We start from the raw sequence: 18,401 nt of genomic DNA, 5'->3' as shown, positions 1-18,401 counted from the left end.
CAGCCAGGGTCCCGCTGTGAGGAGCTCTGGCCCCAGGACTTCCCCTGGGCTGTCTGTCTGCTGGGGAGGGCCCTGCTGGAGGGCCTGGGGCAGGCGAGGAGGAGGGGCGGGGGGGAGGTGTGCATCGCGGGCCTGCTGGGGTGAGCCCTGGCTGTCCAGCAGCCTGACCCGGGTGTCCCTGCGCCCTGTCTCCCTGCAGATGTGCCCCCCTCGGGCGCTCCCGCGCTGAGTGTGAGGCGAGCCCTCCAGCGCCTGCCCACCATGTCGCAGATGCTGCACATCGAGATCCCCAACTTCGGGAACACCGTGCTCGGCTGCCTCAATGAGCAGCGCCTGCTGGGCCTCTACTGTGATGTGTCCATCGTGGTCAAAGGCCAGGCTTTCAAGGCCCACCGGGCCGTCCTGGCCGCCAGCAGCCTCTACTTCCGGGACCTGTTCAGCGGCAACAGCAAGAGCGCCTTCGAGCTGCCGGGCACCGTGCCGCCCGCCTGCTTCCAGCAGATCCTGTCCTTCTGCTACACGGGCAGGCTGACCATGGCGGCCAGCGAGCAGCTCGTGGTCATGTACACGGCCGGCTTCCTGCAGATCCAGCACATCGTGGAGCGCGGCACGGACCTCATGTTCAAGGTGAGCTCGCCCCACTGTGACTCGCAGACCGCCATGATCGAGGACGCCAGCTCGGAGCCCCAGAGCCCCTGCACCCAGCTGCAGCCGGCTGCCCCCGCAGCACCCCCCTACGTCGTGTCCCCCTCTGTGCCCATCCCGCTGCTGACCCGCGTGAAGCACGAAGCCACGGAGCTGCCGCCGGCCGCCGGCCCGGGCCTGGCCCCCAAGCGCCCACTGGAGACGGGGCCCCGGGATGGCCCGACGGTGGCGGCGGGTGCCACGGCGGTGGGCGCGGCCCCGCTCAAGCTGCCCCGGGTGTCCTACTACGGGGTGCCCAGCCTGGCCACCCTCATCCCCAGCATCCAGCAGGTGCCCTACTCCCAGGGAGAGCGGACCAGCCCGGGGGCCAGCAGCCTGCCCACCACCGACAGCCCCACCTCTTACCACAACGAGGAGGATGAGGAGGACGACGAGGCCTATGACACGATGGCAGAGGAGCAGTTCGGCCAGATGTACATCAAGGCCACCGGCAGCTACGCAGGTAACGCATGGCGGGGGCCCGGCCCGTGCCCCGCCCGCCACTGCCCGCCAGTGGGGGCGGGTGCTCCTCTGGGCCCCGCGAGGGCACCGAGGTGGGGCTGACCTCTGGCCGTGAGCTCTCAGGGCGATTGCTGTGCCAGGGGAGTGCAGGGGACAGTCCCCAGCCGAGGCTGAGGACCGGATGCCTGACGTTGGGCGAAACCTCCCCCCGGAAGCTGCAGCCTGGGGCTCACGAGAGGACAGTGAGGACCTCAGTGGCTCAGGGACCTGCCCAAGGGCTCATGGGGTACTGTGCGACCCACCTGCTTAAGGCCTTAGTGACCCAGTGGGGCCCCGTCTGCCTGACCTTTGACCTCAGCCCTTCCCTGGGACTCAGGGAGGTCAGAGACTCCCCTGTATCCAGCTTGTGTGCTGCCGCCTCCCAGGGTCTAGCACCAAGGGACAGGCTGGAAAGTGCTTGTTGAACTGAGTGAGCGGCCCCTTAAGGTATTTGTGGGGGGTCCCCCACTGGGGACCTGTGTACTGGGGATGCCCTGACTGGACGTGGAATTACATACTACGTCCCGGTTCCTGGAGACTGGGGTCTGCTGGCCAGAGGGTCCAGGAGTTGGGGCCCCGGGTCGGGTGTCCACCTGCCTTCCGTGTTCCCCGAAAACTGGCTGTGTGCCTGGGCCCGCTGCCTGCTCATTTGCATGCGGGTCCCGTGCCCAGTGGATCGGCTGTGGACACGTGGTGCTGGCGGGAAGTGGCATCCCAGAGCTGGGGCCCCGAGGGACAGTGCGCTGACTTCCTCCCCTCTGGTGCCCTGCGTCCTGGTGCCCTGATGGGACAGATGCTTCCCCCTGCCCCCATCTACTCCACGTCCAGCCTGGAACTGGCCAGTCCTACCCGCTAGGAACCTTGGGACGGCCTCTCCCCGAGAGCAGCCAAGGACGGGGTGGTCTGGCCGAGCCGGCGCCCTCTCAGCACTGTAGGGAGCGGGGAGGCTCTGCCCGGCACCCGCCTGCGCTCCTTGGGGCTGTGGGTGGACGGGTTTTCCACAGGACTCATGACTTCATTTGAATGCACGTGGTGGTAGTTAAGTGGCTTCCACAGGACAGGAGTGCAAAGACCACGTTGATCTGGGCGAGGTTCTTCCTTGGGGTGGCAGAGGGAGGGGCTTGGTGTCCCGGTACCAGGGTACCGGCTCTGGGCTCGGGCCTTAGGGGGGCCTCTGGGAACCTTGTCCCATGTGTAGTTCCCTCTGCCCACTGCTGACAGCCACCCCGGGGGCTGGGGAAGGGCCGCGTGGAGCCCCAGACTCAGCCGGAGGGAGCCGGAATCTGCCAAGGGTCCAGGGGCAGGGACTGTCCACTAGTGGCCCACCGTGGGCCACCATGGAGCCAGGAGAGGACCCCAGTCTCCAGACGTCTCTCTCCAGTGTGGCCATGGGCCTTGGCCGGAGTGGGGTGCTGAGGGAGAGGGTGAGGTATTGGGACTGCGGGAATGAGTCTGGGGCCTCCTTCTCAGGACTGCAGCGGCCTGCCTCTGTGCTTGGGTTTTCCAAGGAAGCCTGGCATGGTGGCCATGGGAGGGCAGGCTGGGGATTGGAGGCCAAGCTGCCCGGATGGCTCCTCTGCCTTGACCGTGACCTGGCTTTCCCACCAGCATCCGCCGAAACCTCCCCCCAAGACGATGCCGGGGGCACAGGCCTGGCCCTGGGCCGTGTACCTGCAGGGGGTCACTCATCCAAGGATCCCCTTGCCGCCTTCTCCCTGGGGGTGTTAGAGGTAGGATGGGAAACGGGAGAGCACAGCAGGTCTCGGCGGGCAGAGCCTGGGGCCGGCCTCGGGTGCTACAGTCTGGGTTTTCTCCTCGGTGAGACCATAAGTGGGGCAGTGGGGGGAGTGCGATTTCTTGGTTAAAATCTAGGTTATTGGCGGTGACGTCGCTGGCATCGCCGGGCGCCGGGTGAGCTGGGAAGAGGGCGGTGGGGGAGGGGGCCGTGGGGGCAAGCAGGCGGCGAGAGGGGCCTGCCCTCAGAGGCTGCCTGCCCGCACCCCAGGCTCCCTCTGCGTGCCAGCTTGGTCGGGTCGGGGGACATCTTCCCAGCCCCTTGGGCGGCTGGGCAGCCACTGCCCTCAGTCTGGCGCCCGGACTTGGGTTGGGCGGGCCATTGAGCCGGTGGCATCGGGATGTTCCAAGGTGCACCGTGCCACATACGGACATGCGGGACCCTCTTCCCAGCCCGTTTCTCCACTTGTCCAGGGAGAGCTGGGCCCAGGCGACCTCCCAGGGTCTCTGGGCCAGCATCGTCTATGCAGGAAGGTGTGGGAGCCCACAGGGGTGCCCCCGTGTCCACCTTCCACCTCGTCAAGACCAGCTTCCGTGCCCTGAGCCTCTTGTTCTGGAAGTGAAGGACTTAAACATGACACATGAAGTTAGGGGAGCATCCCCCACTGGTCCTGCTGTGTTCCCACAGGGCCTGTGTCCCTTGGGCTTCTCGTCCATGGGGCGGAGGTACCGTAGTTGACTTACCTAGTCCCCAAGGACACTCTTAGGACTGAGTGACCATGACCAGGAGGGTGCTGGGCAGGGGCAGGGGCAGGGGGCATCGGTAGGGCAGGTCAGGCTCCCTCCCGTCTCTCCACAGCCCCTGGCTTGGAGTGGGGTCTCCTGGGGGCCTAGGAAGCCCCTGCCCCAGCTTTGAGCCAGCGGAATGAGTGGAAGAGGCCTGCCCCCTCTAGGCGGTGGGGGTCGGTGGTGGGGCACAGAGGTGCGGGGTCTGCTCCCACCTTGCCATGCTCCTGGGGCACATGTGTACCCACGGGCCATGAGCAGTGGTGGCCCAGACAGGGAGAGAGACAGCGAACAGACCTTGAACAAGTATTTAATCTTGGCTGGGGGTCACCCTGAGGCAGGATGGGCGGGAGTGACGCTTAGGGGTGGGGAGAGTGAGCCCACCGAAGATGGAGGGGGTCCCTCTGCCACCTCTGCGGGTGGGGTAGGTCTGGCTGGAGGGGCCACTTTCTGCACCACTGCCCCTCCCCCCAACCCCGTCAGGGCTCCCGTGGCACTTTCTGCCACAGGCTCAGCCCCTTCTGCACCTGCGGATGTCCGAGACAAAGGCCCCGAGCCAGGCACTACTACTGGGCCCCGCTCGCTCCCCGGAGGGGATCCCTGTGGGTCGCTGTCCGAGGTGCGCAGCGGCCCGACCCGGCCTTGCTTCTGCTCCCTCGGGGGCCTGGCCAGCTCCCCTGCGGTCTGCCTGTGTGCCCGACACTGGACACAGGATGGGGTCCTAGCTTGTGGCACACACACACCTGTTCCGGTTCTGCCGCCGGGAGCAGAAGCTGCAGGGGACCCCTGGGACTCCGGAAGGACAGAGTGTGTGCTTTGTCCTGGACCAGGCCCTGCTCAGTGCCATCCATGAGGCTGGTGCCGTGCCATCCCGCGGGTGTCCATCCCTGCGCCCCGACCCCTGTCTGTCGGGGCCACACCCACCTGTAGCCCCGCTTCCGGCTTGGGGGTCTTGCAAAGAAGGGGAAGGCAAGGTTTGTTCTGCGAATCCCATCCCCAAGCCGCCGTCCCTGCTTCCCGGCCTGGGTCAGGGCGTCCACACTGCTGGAGCTCAGTCCCAAGGCTGGGAGGGCCCAGGGAGGAGTGGGGCTTTTTGTCGCTGGTCTGGAGAGGGTGGGGCCCATGCAGGGGTGGGGTGGGGGTTTCCAGGTGGGGCGGGGTTCCCTCCCTGTGAAGGCAGTGCTCCAGCCCGGCAGGGGAGGTGCCAGACCTGAGGGCAGGGGGCTCGGCTGTGCACTCCAGCTGCAGTCTGGGGCTTGTCTCTGAGAGCCTCGGGCGGTGGCCTCCCTGGTTCCCCGGTCCTCAGATCTCCTGTCTCGGGGACAGGACAGAGCCCTGTCATATGTCATGTGTAACCCTCCAGCCCGAGGACCCTGGGGTTTCCTCCTCTGTTCCTGGGGCCTCATTCTACCTCTGTGCAGTGGGTGTGAAAGGCGCCTGTCCGTGTCTTGGCTGTGGTGGCAGAGCGTGGTCACTGCCCGCCCCGGCGGCCTCCCAGCGGCCCTCTGTCCGTCCGGACATGCCGGCCTGTTCTAGAATGTCAGGGGAAGCCTCCCGCTTCTGTCTGGGCAGAGTGCGTGCGGGGCTCGTCTGTGCTGTGAGGGTCGTCCCTCGGTTCCCTCCCCCGTCTGGTGCTCAGTCAGCTGTACGCATACCCAGGCCGGCTGTGAGCGTCACGGTTCTGGTGACTGGGAGCAGTCGGGTCCCGCGGTCACTGTGGCACCGGATACGGACCTGGGCTTTGACCACGTGGGGCTGTAGCTCCTTCTACGCGGCCCAGGGTCCCACGGTCCGTCTTTTATCCGAGGCCCTCACGCCCACGGGGTCGGGCTTTCGACGGAGCTGCTTCAAGTCTGCCCTTGTGGCCCTGTTCCCGTTATCCTGCTGCAGACACCTCCTCGCACCTGGGTGTGGTTTACGATTTTGTTCATTATTTGAGAGAGAAAGCGCGGGTGCATGAGAGGAGGCAAGGGAACAGAGGGAGAAGCGGACTCTGCACGGAGCGCAGAGCCCACCGTGGGGCTCGATCCCGCCACCCCGAGATCATGACCGGAGCCGAAATCGTAACTCAGACGCTCAAGCTCCCCCGCCGCCTCCCGGCGCCCCTGTGCCAGAGCCTTTCGGGTTGCATGTTTCCTTCTTGGCCCCACTGTTGTCGCGCTCTGTGCCTCGGACGCCTCCCCTCGGCCGGTCCGCTTCCTCCGCGCCGCCGCCCCTCCTGCCGCCCCTCCTGCCGCCCCGCGCTCCCGTCCCCTCTGGCCGGGCCCCCGTGCAGCCGCGTGCTCCCCGTGCTCCCACGCAGCGGCCTCCCCCTGCGCCGCTCTGCCCGCCGGAGACAGCCGACTTCGGGTTCTAGGCCGTTTTAAAATCTAAGTCCGGGGCCGCCTGGGTGGCTCAGTCTTGAGGGAAGCCGCCGACTCTTGATCTCAGGGCTGGGAGTGCGCGCCCCGCGTGGGGCTGCAGCTGCGTCTGGACCGCGGGTAACGGGTAATGATAGGTGAGGAACCTACGCCACCCTCACCAGGTCCCCAGGGACCCCGGCTCCCCCAGCTCTTGCCCCCCTGCTCTGCGTGCTCCTGGGGATGGCCTGGGGGGGCCGGACCGCGTGGGTGTCCCGTGCGCCGTGTGAACGCACGGCCACAGCGGTCGGGCTGCTCCTTCACCGGTCACGGGGCGTGTCCGTGGCTTCTAGTCCCCAGCAGGGAGAGCGAGGCCGTGTGCACACTCGTGCTCCCACGCTGGCCCGTGCGGGAGGCTCCCGTCCCGCGGCCTGGGCCCCCGCGGTAAGGCGGCGGTCGCGTGGCCGGCGTGCGTGTGACTCGGGGACGCTGCCCTCTCGTGGGACGCGGTGCTGTGGGTCACTCTGTGGCCAGACGGGCCGCGTGCGCGCGGACGCGGGGCTCGCCGTGTTTTAAAGCCGCGGCTGCTGGGCCGCGCTGGTGTCCCTGATGTCTGATGTCGGCTTCCTCTCACGTGTCCGCCCCCCTCGAACGGCCCGCCGCCGCGCCCTGACCCTCGGCCCTTCTCCCCGCTTGTTTGGCTCCCCGGGCCCCGGTGGCAATTGTGCGTTCCTCACGGATTCGGGGGAAGCCTCTGCGGGGTGCGTGAGTCACGGACATTTTCTCCTGGACTCGTGTTTGTTCGTCCCCTTGACACAGTCTCTGCTGAAACACATTCTCAGGGCGCCCGGGGGCTCCGTCGGTGAAGCGTCTGCCTTTGGCTCAGGGCATGATCCCGGGATCCTGGGATTGAGACCCACATCGGGCTCCCTGCCCAGCGGGAAGCCGCCTTCCCCCTCTGCCCCCCCTGCTTGTGCTCCCTCTTTCTCGCTGTGCCTCTCAAATATACAAAATCTTAAGAAAACACAAAACAGACATTTTTTTAATGTCGATGAAATCAAGCCATTAATGACAGTTGACCCTGGACAGTCGGCTTTGAACTGCCGGGACCCCTCCCGCGCGTGCAGACGGTCTGCGGCCGCCGCCGTGCGTATGTTCTCGTCCCCGCGGTCTTCCTCGGCGGCACTTTCTGTCCTCCAGCTGACGTCACGGGAAGAGCGTGTCACGCGGAGAGTCACGTCCGGTCCCAGACGTGCGCTGTCGTCAGGCTGGTGGTCAGCAGCGGCTGCTACGTTGTGGGGGGGCGGGTCAGAGTCACACACGGGTTTTCCGCGGCGCGGGGGCCTCTCGCTGTCACCCTGTTCAGGCGTCGGCTGTTTCTCCACAGATCGTGCCCGCGTTGTCTTCAAGTCGTTACTCACAGAGCGCGAAGGTTCTCCGCTCCGTTTCCCTCTACACGTTCGGCAGCTTTGGGTTTTACGTTTCTTCCGTGGGTCATTCTGGGTTAATTTTTGCAGAAAATGTGAGGTTCTGTTTTCTCTTTCACGGGATGTCTAGTTTCTTTTCAAAGATCCTTACAATACAAGAAAAAGCCCCGGGCGCCTGGGGGGCTCCGTTGGTGAAGCCTCTGCCTTTGGCTCAGGTCACGATCCCGGAGTCCTGGGATCGGGCCCCCTGCTCGGCGGGGAGCCTGCTTCCCTCTACCAGCCTGAGAAGACCCGGTTGGTACTTACCCACATATTTATTTTGTGTGGACGCGAGTTTCCATCTGGTGCCGTTTTTTCTCCCGCTTGAAGAATTTCCCGTGAGGTTTCTCACGGCGCTGACGCCGGACCAGCGGTGAGTTCCAGAAACTCGCGGGTCGGTCTGAGAGGCGCCTCCGTCAGTCGGCCTCGCTGGCGTGGGACGCGCGGGGGTGCCCCTGCCCCGGGCGCGGGTCTGGGCTGGCGTCCCGGCTCGCACTCGCCCGTGGTGGACGCCGGCCCCCGGCTTTCCTCCTGGGAAACCGCAGGAAGTCGCTGTGTCTCCGCGGGCACCGTCTTCGTGGCAGCTCCGTTTCGCTCCTGGGTCGGCTGCCCACGGTTCCCCTCCTTGGGCTCCACCCGGCGGCATCGCGGTCGGGTTCCGTCGCTGGACTAAAGCCTCCACCCCTCGCGCCGTCCTGCGTCATTTCTTCACCGGTTTTTGGGGCCACCTTTCCGGGTTGGTCCCGTGTCTGCTCATTGTCGGTGGATCCGGGACTTGGCGCATGTCGCCGTGTGGGGCACCCACGGCTCGTGGTTCCCGACCTCTGGCAGTGGCACCGAGCAGGACCCTGTAGCGGCATCTGTGGTGGCCGCGGGTGTGATGGCCTGTGCCGGGAGCGTCCCCTCTCATGGGGGGAGCTGCCTGTCCTCACTCTGCCTGTCCCAGGTCCGTTGCGGAGCCGTCCCCGCCCGGCCTCCACCTTCTGCTCGGACACGAGAGGTTTATCCCCTTTTCCTTATGATCATTTGGTTTTTGTGTTTTGTCTAAAAAAAGACTTTTCTCTCCACGTCGAGATATTGTGATGTTCCTCTTTGCTCCTTAAAAAAAAAAAAAAAGCCATAACTTTAAGATTTGAAATCATTTTAAATGCACAGAAACGTCCCGATACGTGCCGTCTGCTCGGACGCGCTCGCGGGCCAGAAGGTGCCGGGTTCGCTCTGCCGCCCCTTCGTCTGCACCCGGAGAGGGTGTGGGGTCTCTGACCCCCCGAGAGCACGTTGCCAGAGTCAGCCCCTCTGCCCCCCGGGCTAGCACTTGTGACAAGCAAGCACAATGTCCCGCGGAAGCACGCACTCCCACCAGCGGTGGAGCAGGGACCCTCCGAGTGGCGGTCCTCGAGGTGTCCCCGCGGTCCCCTCCGCCCCCTGCAGCTGGAGGTTCTTGGACCCCAGCTTGGGTCAGAAGCACGCTGCGTGTTTGTGGCCATTCTCCGCCCTCCTCTTAGTCTGGGACGGTTTCTCGCCCCTTGTCCCTCAGGACACTGGCCTCTCTGGAGCGCGGCTCAGCTACTGTGCAGAGCCCCTGTTTGGGTTTGACGGGTCTTGGTTGTGACTGGGCTCGGGTTGCGCGTGTCGGTGGAGCTCCGTGGAGGCTACGTGGGTCCCTCCCGGTGTGGCCTTCAGGAGGCACCCGATGGCGTGTGCTCCTCAGTGGTGACGGATGACCCCTGCCAGGAAAGGTGACCCCTGCCAGCGAAGCCAGGCTCTTCCCTTTGCAAGATAAGACCATCACCCGCTCCCTGCCCCGCAGGTTTAGCGCATGCCGAGATTCCTGGCGGCGGCCGTGGTCTGGCTCCTCAGCCCGGGGTTGGCTCGCCGACAGTCCCCGCCACGGGGCCCGTGCCGCATTCCAGGCCGTCAGAGCTGGGATTCCTGGATTCAGAGCCACGCGGTCAGGCCTCTGGCCGGTGTCTTCAAATCCGGTTCAGTCCCGGGGTCATCCTGGCCTCCCCTTGCGCCGGTTCTCCTAATAGACGGGATTCGAATGCAGGAAAGGCGTTAGCGTCTGGCACGTCTGGGATTGCGGTTTTAATGGGCTGCGACGGGGCCCAGCGCTGACCCTTACCCCAGCAGACTCCCCAGCGGGTCAGCCACGGGTCCGCGGGACACCACCTCCCACGGTGTCACTCTGTGAGCCCGGGCCGTGCCCTCCCCTGCCCCCCACGTGTCCCCCTGCGCGTCCCCCCTGCGCGTCCCCCGTCCCTGGTTCTCTTCCTTACGGTGACCGGGCCTGCCTCCTCTCTGTGTTCTCTCTCACACACACGCCTTCTAGAATCGCGTTGTCAGACGCCGCCCAGCCTGTCTGCTGGGGCTCGGCCGGGGTTAGCCGTCGCCTCCGGCCAGGCCTGGGGCGCGCCCAGGTCCCTGCGGTGCTCGCTGTTCCTCTCCACCCCGGGCTTTTCTCGGGACTGTGGTGGTGGTCTCTGCCCGCCCGTTGTGAGATTGATTCCTAGAAACTCGTTTTTTGTTTGAATCTACCTGGTATTTAAGTTTCTTCTGTCTTGTCATCGGTTGTTGCGAGTGTTCCAGGAACAAGAAGAAAGTCTGGCCTGAGCTCACTTACGTATTCTGATCGCTTGCCTGCGGATTCTTCCGGACTGTGTGTGCGCGGCCCTGGCGTCAGCCGCCCCAGGGCTCAGCTGCTGCTCCTCACCGTGCGGCTTCCTCTCTGCCCGGCTCGACTGGCCGGGGCTTCCGGCTCGGTCGTGGGCTCGGTCGTGGCCTCTCCAACCTGCCATAGTTCGTCTTTAAGTGGGGTCTTTGCTCCAGGCGCTTGCGGTGCGCGTTGGGAGAGGAAGGACGTTCTTTTCCTAGGTGAAGAGTGTTTCTGTCTTCTTTTTTTGTTAAGTGTTAAATTTTAACCAAAACTTTGTCTCTAAATATTGAAACGGTCCCGTGGTTCCCCTCTTCTCCTCTGCTACTTCTCTGAGCGACGGAGGACGGAGCCCTCTTGCATATTTGAACAAGACAGAACCAAAACCTCGCACTCCTGGAATCCGTTCAGCCTCGTTGCAGTTGAAGCTCGCGATTTGTCTTCCTGATTTCTTTTCTTTTTTTTTTTTTTTTTTCTTGTTTCGGGTGACTGCTGGGGGGCATGCGGCGCTGCCCAGGGTCCGACTCCTGGAAGGGGCGTCGGGCGGACAGAGAGGGCAAGTGTGGGGCCTGCGTCCGGCCGCTGGTGAATCGGGGCAGGGGCGGCCGCTCTGGTCGGAGCCTGGCAGGGGCCGCGTCCTGAGCGCAGCCGACACCCATGCAGCCCCGACGGCCCCTTTGTGTCGGAACTTTGCCGAGCCCTGTCCGGCAGGCTCCTGCCCCGCGTCCTGAACCCTGTTAATTTCTGCCCTTTCTCCTTTTCTTTCTCTCAAAGAAAGATTCTGGGATTTTGTTTCTCTATTTCTCACCCTTCTGTATGTTGTCACTTCAGTTTGCTTCCGCTTTCCGGGTTCCGCTGTCTGTTGTCTCCCCAGTGCCGAAGGCAGACGTTGAGACGACCGGCTCCTCCGACTCGCCACCGTGTGCGCCGAGGGCCGTGTGCTCCCTGGTCCGTGTGGCCACCTTCTGGGTAGTGTGTTCCCCTTGTCGATGGCACAGACCGCGCCCCCCGTGCCCCTGAGCTGACCCACGGGGTGGGCGGCCGGGGTGCGGCGCTCGGCTCCCAGACACGTGCCGGGCTTTCCGGTCACCCTTCGCCCCGGCCAGAGGGTGTTCAGGGCGGCTCTCTGCTCGGGCGTCCGTGGGCTGTCCGCCCCCCACGCCCCTACGAGGAGCCCGAGGGCGTCGTGCAACCTGGTGAACCGTCCCGGCCGGGCACACCGTGCGCACTCCGTCGCGGTTGCTGTCCTCTCCCCGTGGAAGTGGATGTCCTGCCGCTCCCGCGTGTCCTCTGACGGCCGGCTGGGAGGGCCTGTGCACTCTCCGGCTGGCGTGTGCTGTCGGGGCGGATGCCGCGGGTCTGCTTGTGGCTTCCAGCCTCTCCTCGTCCTTTCGTTTCACGGGCTTCACAGACTTCCAGTTTCAAGTCCTTTTTAGCCCGGTCCGGTTTCATTTCGTGTAATTACTGATAACTCCCCCACGTTCAGTGTCACCTCGACTCCTTCTTGGGACCCTCCTTCTTCCTTCCCTTTCTCCGCTGCAATCTGGCTTGTCTTCCAGGTCGGAGATCTTGTCCCCTGCCCTGTTCCGTCTCCGGCGCCGATCCTGCGTCCAGGGTCTGACTCTGGTTTTCCGGTGCAGTTCTCCGTCACGTCCCCACGCTCCCTGCGCTCCCTGCGCGTGTGCGGAGCTCTCGTCTGGGGCGGACCCCCAGGGGCTCTGATCTCACATCTTTTTGTAACTTGGGGTTTTATTCCTCATTTTCCCGTGTTCCTGGTAATTTCTTACTGAATGCCGGACGATGTGTGAGAATGTCCAGGAGCCCCCACCGGGGCTGCTCCAGAGAGGGTCTGCTGGATCCTCCGGGGCTTGGCGGGAGCTGGCAGGATGCCCGGCGCCGTGACCGGTCCTGGGTCTTGGCTGAAGGCCTGCGGTCCCCAGAGCACGTCCTCCTGGCAGGCCCCAAGATCTGATGGCTGTTTATCTTGTATGTGGACACCACGTTCTTGACTTAATTTTTTCTTAGTTTCTTGGTGGTCATTTTTCTGAATCTGGCCTCCCCATGTGCTGCTTTGTGGTGGAAGGAAGTTGAAGGAAAGCCAGGAGGTCCCCCGGATGGGGGCACCTCGAGTCTGCACGCTCCAGGCCCCACGCCCCTGCTGCCCGGCCCCGTGGCCGCTCACCGCTCAGCTCAGGGGGCCTGGCCCTGAAAGTTAAGCAACTTTTATGCAGCTTCTGGAGTTGATCATGTTGGGGGGACACTCCATGGCCAGGCAGGCATCTCTGGGGAACCTAAAGCAGGCTCCCCACTGAGCAGAGAGCCTGATGCGGGGCTCGATCCCAGGACCCTGAGATCATGACCTGAGCCGAAGGCAGAGGCTTTAACCTACTGAGCCACCCAGGCACACCTAAGCACATTTATTTTGGGGGTACCTGGGGGGCTCCGCCGTTAAGCATCTGCCTTCAGCTCAGGTCATGATCACAGGGTCCTGCGATCGAGTCCCACATCGGGCTCCCTGCTCAGCGGAAGCCTGCTTCTCCTGCTCCCTCTTCCCCTGCTTGTGTTTCCTCTCTTGCTGTCTTTCTATGTCAGATAAATAAAGTCTTTTAAAAAAAAATCAAATCAAATAAACGCAATTTATTTTGGCATAGCTAACGTACGTCCGTCATCGTGAACAGAGACGACACCGCGGAAGGCCGTTCTCCCAGCCCACCCTCTGCCTCCCGCTGTCTCCCGGAGGCCTGCGTCTCGTCTTTGTACAGAGCGTGCACATGCCCTTTACCTAAATACGTTCCTCGGGCACAGAGCCCTGCTGGGTTTTCACGGTGACCACTGTCGCCTGGTGTCCCAGGCCGTGACCTGTCTGGTCGTGTGCAGGGGACGGGGGACGGAGAGGCGGCTTGCATCTCGAGGCCGGCGCTGGACGAGCCCTGGGAGCAGACAGAGGGGGGCGGGCAGGAGGAGTTTGGTCAGATGGGCAGTGACACAGGCCCCCTGGCTTTGCTGGGACTCCATTCGGGGGCTTCATGGGGTCCCCAAGGGCCAGACCCAGGTGCTGGACACAAGACTAGCAGAGCTTGTGGAGTCTGGGCCCAGGCAGTGGCTGCGGCAGGTTTGAGTTGGACGGGAAGATGCCCAGAGGACATTTTGGGTGTTCAAGCTGGAACCAGAGGGGCGGAGGCTGCGGCAGGAGGACATGGCTCGGGGCTGCACCCGGTGCTGTCCGGGCGGAGCCGTCTGAGTGCTGCGTCCTCCCCTGTGGCTGTCTGTGTCTGTGTCTTCCCGAGCACGGGGACCCAGAGGCCTGCCGCATCCCTCTCTGTCTGCGCTCCTGGGGGCCCTTGGCATCTGCAGACACATTGTCCCCACTCCCGGCCTCACCTCTGTTCCCACTTGTGTTTATTTCTTCTGGGCCTTCCCAGCCGGACGTACCTGTGACCAGCGTGTCGTGTTTGCTGGTTCTGAGATGCCCCGAGTTCTTGCCCTTGAGCATCCACAAGATGGGGTGGTCTTGCCATCGGTGGGGGACGTGGCTTCTCCACATGGAGGAGCGCCGTCCGTGATGACCCCCAGCCCCCTAGGCCCAGGTGCACCTTGGGAACCGCCGCCAGCCCTGTTTCCGGGGTGCTGATGTGGTCGTGTCCTGGGGCGCTGCTGCCGGTCTCGGGTGCTCCTTTCAGAGCTGTGGGTCTGATTGGTGCAGAGCAGGGAGGCCGCCTGGGGCTGAGCGGGGACAGGGCGGGGCGGGCACGGGGCATGTGGCGCGTGTTCACTGTGCAGAGCAGCTCCGTCGGCCTCCGCGCGGCTGCCATCGGTCCCCCGGCCCCGCGCTGTCCCCTGCAGTCACTGGCCCGTTCTCCCTCCCCAGAGTCCTGCATTTGGGACCCTGTCCCACACACCAGGTGTGTGACCGTAGGAGACTGGCCCCTTCCGTCCCACCGACGAGTTTGAGGCTCCCCTGCGCGGTGCTGTGGTCTTCGTGATGTCCGTGTGGCACAGTGACCCGCTCTGCGGGCGCTCGGCCGTGTCCGCCTGCCGCCGCGGGGCCCGGGCTGTCTCCAGCCTGGCGCGCTGGTGAGCGGAGCGGGGTGAGGCCCCTTACTGGGGGTCTGTGTGGACTGTCTCCATATCTCGTTTCTCCCGGGCGAGTATCTCAGGTGGGACCGCTGGCTCCCGGGAAGCTGTACCCCTGTGTCCCCGTGTGCGCGCCCGCCGGCTGGGGCCCCGTGCCCAGCTGCTCCGCACCCTCGCACCGCCCCCCGGCACGCCCGGGGTTCGTGAGCTGCGCTGCTCCGTAGGCGTGAAGCAGGGTCTCTCTGTGTGGTTTATGTGCCGCTTTCCAGCGGCTGAAGACGTGGAGCATCTTTTCATGTGCTAATTGGCCATCTGGACCATCTCTGGCCGAGTGTCTGTTCAGATCTTTTGCCCATTTTAAAAACCAAACCATCCGTCTTCTTGCCGTTGAGTTTTGAGAGTTCGCACTGGATTTTCAGGGCAAGCCCTGGGTCGCATGTGGTCTGAGGACTGCTCCTTCTGGCCTGGGGGGCGGGCTTATCTGTACCTCGTTCCCACATGGGAGGTTTTTGTCCTCATCTGGTCGGTTTTAACCCATCGATTGTTTTGTGGGTTGTGTCTGAGCTTTTAGCTGAACCCAAGATCACAGAGATTTTTTTCCAAAACGTTCGCACTTTTGTGTTGTACATTTTAGGTCCATGACCTGTTTTTACTCTTTTTCAGGTAAGGTGTGAGGTTTAGATCGAGGGTAGTTTTGTGGTTTCCTTTTGCAATTTGCCCACATACGACCCGTTCCAGGGCACCCCGTGTCGGAGCAGCTGTCCCTTCCCCTGCCGTGGGGAGTGACCCTTTGTCACAAGTGAGCTGAGTGTGTTTGTGCGGGTCTGACTCGGGCCTGTGGACGGGGGTCCCTTGCTTGCCCTCATGAACCTCGCAGGCTTGGTGACAGTCAACTACAGTCGGGAGAGGTGGACAGTGTGATTTAGCGTTTTTCTTTCCATTTGGTTTTAATTTGTATTTTCCCATATAATCACAGACCAGGGGTCCCTTTCCTTCCTCTGCCATTTTCACAAACGGCGTATGCTCTCATAGGGTGGCAGTCCCCTTCTCTGGCCCCCCCTGCCCGCCCAGCCTCAGTGGCACTCCATTCTCTGCAGGTGGCCACTGACCGTGGTGGGGGGGTCCCCATGCCATCGCTGAGGTGCACCTGGGGACAGGAGCAGAGTCGGCCCCTGGGGCCCTGTGGCGCGCCGGCGTCCCGCAGGCTGTGGGATCCGTGTGCTTTGCTTGGGGAGAGGGCCCAGCACATTTTCTAGATTCCCAGTGAGGGAGCCACGGGAGGGGGAGGAAGTGCCGGAGAGGAAGCTGGGGAGCCTGCCGGGGTCCCTCCGGGCCCGCCTCGCCCACTCTGCCCTCGGTTGGTCCCCCCGCCGCCCCTGTTGTACTGAGGTTGAGCTGACAGGTGTCACCGTGTGCACTGCAGGGTGAGGGCCCACGTCCCTACAGTCACTGTTCGTCTCCCAAGAGAGTGGCTGTTGGACCAGGACGTACAAACTGGGGTTCCCATCCCGCTGGTGTCCGGTGCGCCGTCCAGGGCCCGCGGGCGCGCTTGTGCTGCTCTGCTGTCGTCCCCTCGTCCGTCTCCGGGACTCTCCTGTTCCTGACCCGAACTCCGCCCCGTTACACACGGATCTCCCCTCCTGCGGTCCATCCCTGCGGGTCTGAGCCCTCTTGGGCTCACACAGCGGCAGAGTCTGGCGGGATCTGTCCTCTGCTGGACTCATCTCCTTCAGCGCAATGTCCTCGAGGCCCCGTCCTTCCTCGGCTGAACTCTGCAGTGTCCCTGAGTCTGGGAGCACTTGGGGCCCTTCTCAGTGCCCAGAGTTCCCCGCAGGGTCCATCCTTGTGTCTGGTCACAGCTCTCTGTCCTTTGGTCTGAGGGCACTGTTTGCCTGTCCTTGGTCACTGTCCCCTTTGGTCCAGACCAGTTGCTGCTCCAGGTCCTTCCGTGCAGGCCCTGTTGACGGTGACTCATGGTTCCCGCACTGAGCGATTACTCCCTCTCGGTACAAATAGCGAATTGCTCTTTCATGTGCCTCTCCACATTCCACGGGGCCAAAATGTTTGGAGCCCTCAGTCCTGAAGCCGGTTAAAAACAGGGCCATTGATGGGGAAGGGGGTGGGGTGCCTCCATGTGATCTGCAGGGCGGCCCGTGGGCTGCTGTGTCCCTGCCCACAGCCCACCGAGGGGGCCTCCCAGCACGCCTGCCGGAATGCCCACCTTAAGGCCACAGGGATGCCCTAGGGGCCCCCCACTCCCTGTGCCCCCACAGCCCCCACCTCCATGCCCCTGTGCCCCCTGCAACCCCCCGTGTCCCCTGTGCCCCCCTACCCCCACACGCTCCCCCAGGTCTGCCAGGACCCGGTCGCACGCCGCCCTCTCCGCTCTACTCAGCTGCGGGCTGCTGCGGCGGGAGATCTGGGGCCCGGGGAAGGGGCGGGGAAGGACTCCAGAGCACCTCTCCAGATGAGCCACCGCTCGGGTTCGGTATTTTTAGCCGGCGCGGTATCCGGCGCTCGGCAGAGCAGAAATAGAAGAGGCTCTTTTGGATGTTCTGGATACGCCGCTCTCTGCTCTCAGGAGCCGGGCTGGGGGCTGGGGGCCGGGGGGCTGGGGGGCAAGCGTGCCGGGTGCAGACAACTTCTGCTGTTCGGAGAGACTCGGCAGGACATGCAGTGGCTGGCGGGGTTTCTGCCGGTGAGCGCTCTACTTGTGAACGCCGCGGGCCGGCTGCGCTGTGCTGCGTCTGCCTGTGTAGTCACAGCAGGCCGTGGGGGGACGGGGGCGGGTAATTATGTTTTAAAATATCCGGGTTGTTTTCCCTGTGCTCCCTAAGCCCCCGGGCGTCCGGGTTGAGAAGAGTCTCTGGTGTTCTGGGCAGCTCCGTCCTGCCCAGTGCCCCGCACACACCTGCTGGAAGGTGTGCCCAGCCCCCAGAGCGGCCCAGCACCCTCTGACCCGTGTCCTGGTCCGGGCTGGATGGGCTGGAGCTGCAGGCCCCCCTCAGCTCTGGTCTCAGCCACCTGCCCTCTCCGCAGAGGCCCACCTGTGTCCAGCGTGCCAGCCCCCCACGGCTGAGCGGTCCTCACCACCCCCCTCTGGGAGCTTGAGGCTGCACCAGGGTCTGGAGGCCTGGGACTGGAGAGGGTCTGCCCAGGACCCTTCCTTGTCATCCTCCGTCCCAAAACCCCTTTGCGGCAGCCCCCATACAGCTTCCCCAGGTACGTGGCCCAGCCTGGCCCCTTCCGCCCTCAGTGCCCACAGGTGCTGGTTCTTCCTATAACCCCTAAGGGGGCGTGGGTCACAGTGCAGAGGGGACAAGGTGGCCCAGCCTCAGTGGTGGCTGGGGGCACCTGCCCTGGGCCTGCCTGGCGGAGAGCAGGTTCCCACGGCCAGACCAGGCCTGGGGGCGGGGGCGGGCGGCGGCCACCTCCATGCCCACAGCCTGCTGCCCTCATGCTTCCCTGTCCCCTGCCCCATCGGGGCTGCGCACGGGGCCGGTGCTGCTCCTGGCCTGCACTTTGTCCTGCAGAGGGGCCGCTCTCCCTGGTCAGACCATGGGTCTGGCTTCCTTGCACCGGCCACTCATTCCTGCCTCGTCTGCAGGCCTCTGCCGGGGGGACACCTCGCGGGAGCCTCCTAGGCCCTCCCAGCTCGTTTCCAGGTCTGGGGGGGCGAGCAGCCCTCCCCTGCCTTCCTCCGTTCGCTCACTCCCTCTTGTCGTGGCCACCGGTGTCAGGACCAGGGGGGCGGGGAGAGAGAATGGAGGGCGGGCACGGAGTGCGTCTGACCCGGGCCTGGGCGGGAGGGAGGGGCGTTCTCCGGCTCCGTCCCTGTCCTGGCGCAGCCTGGGAACGCCCCTAACCAGATCAGGTCTGTGTCCACAGTGCAAGAGAAGCCGGAGCCCGTGCCCCTGGAGAGCCGCTCCTGCGTCCTCATCCGCCGTGACCTCGTGGCCCTGCCTGCCAGCCTCATCAGCCAGATTGGGTACCGCTGCCACCCCAAGCTGTACTCGGAAGGGGACCCCGGCGAGAAGCTGGAGCTGGTGGCAGGTGAAGGGTCCCTCCCCGCCCTGTCTGTTGTATGCAAATGCCCTCTCCTCCTTTCTCCTCAGAGCTGTGAACAATGTACTCATCACCAATCAGTCAAAAAAAAGAAGATAG

General features: G+C 64.2%; 1 protein-coding gene across 6 annotated transcripts in view; it reads left to right on the top strand.

The window, feature by feature from the left end:
• NACC2 (NACC family member 2) overlaps positions 1-18,401 on the top strand; it is a 64,883-nt gene that overhangs the window by 38,320 nt on the left and 8,162 nt on the right. For 4 of the 6 annotated variants that reach the window (XM_044264546.1, XM_044264547.1, XM_044264548.1 and 1 more), the window contains exons 2-3: positions 200-1,147; positions 18,126-18,290. In XM_044264546.1, coding sequence (XP_044120481.1) covers positions 262-1,147; positions 18,126-18,290 — 1,051 coding nt within the window. In that variant the 5' untranslated portion in view covers positions 200-261. The remainder of the gene's footprint in view (positions 1-199; positions 1,148-18,125; positions 18,291-18,401) is intronic. The other 2 variants (XM_044264551.1, XM_044264550.1) reach the window with 2 other exon arrangements.

The sequence above is a fragment of the Neovison vison genome, chromosome 9 (assembly GCF_020171115.1).
Source record: "Neovison vison isolate M4711 chromosome 9, ASM_NN_V1, whole genome shotgun sequence".
Taxonomy (NCBI): Eukaryota; Metazoa; Chordata; class Mammalia; order Carnivora; family Mustelidae; genus Neogale; species Neogale vison.
Note: the sequence above shows the minus strand (reverse complement) of the source record. Positions and strands in the feature narration are given on the sequence as shown.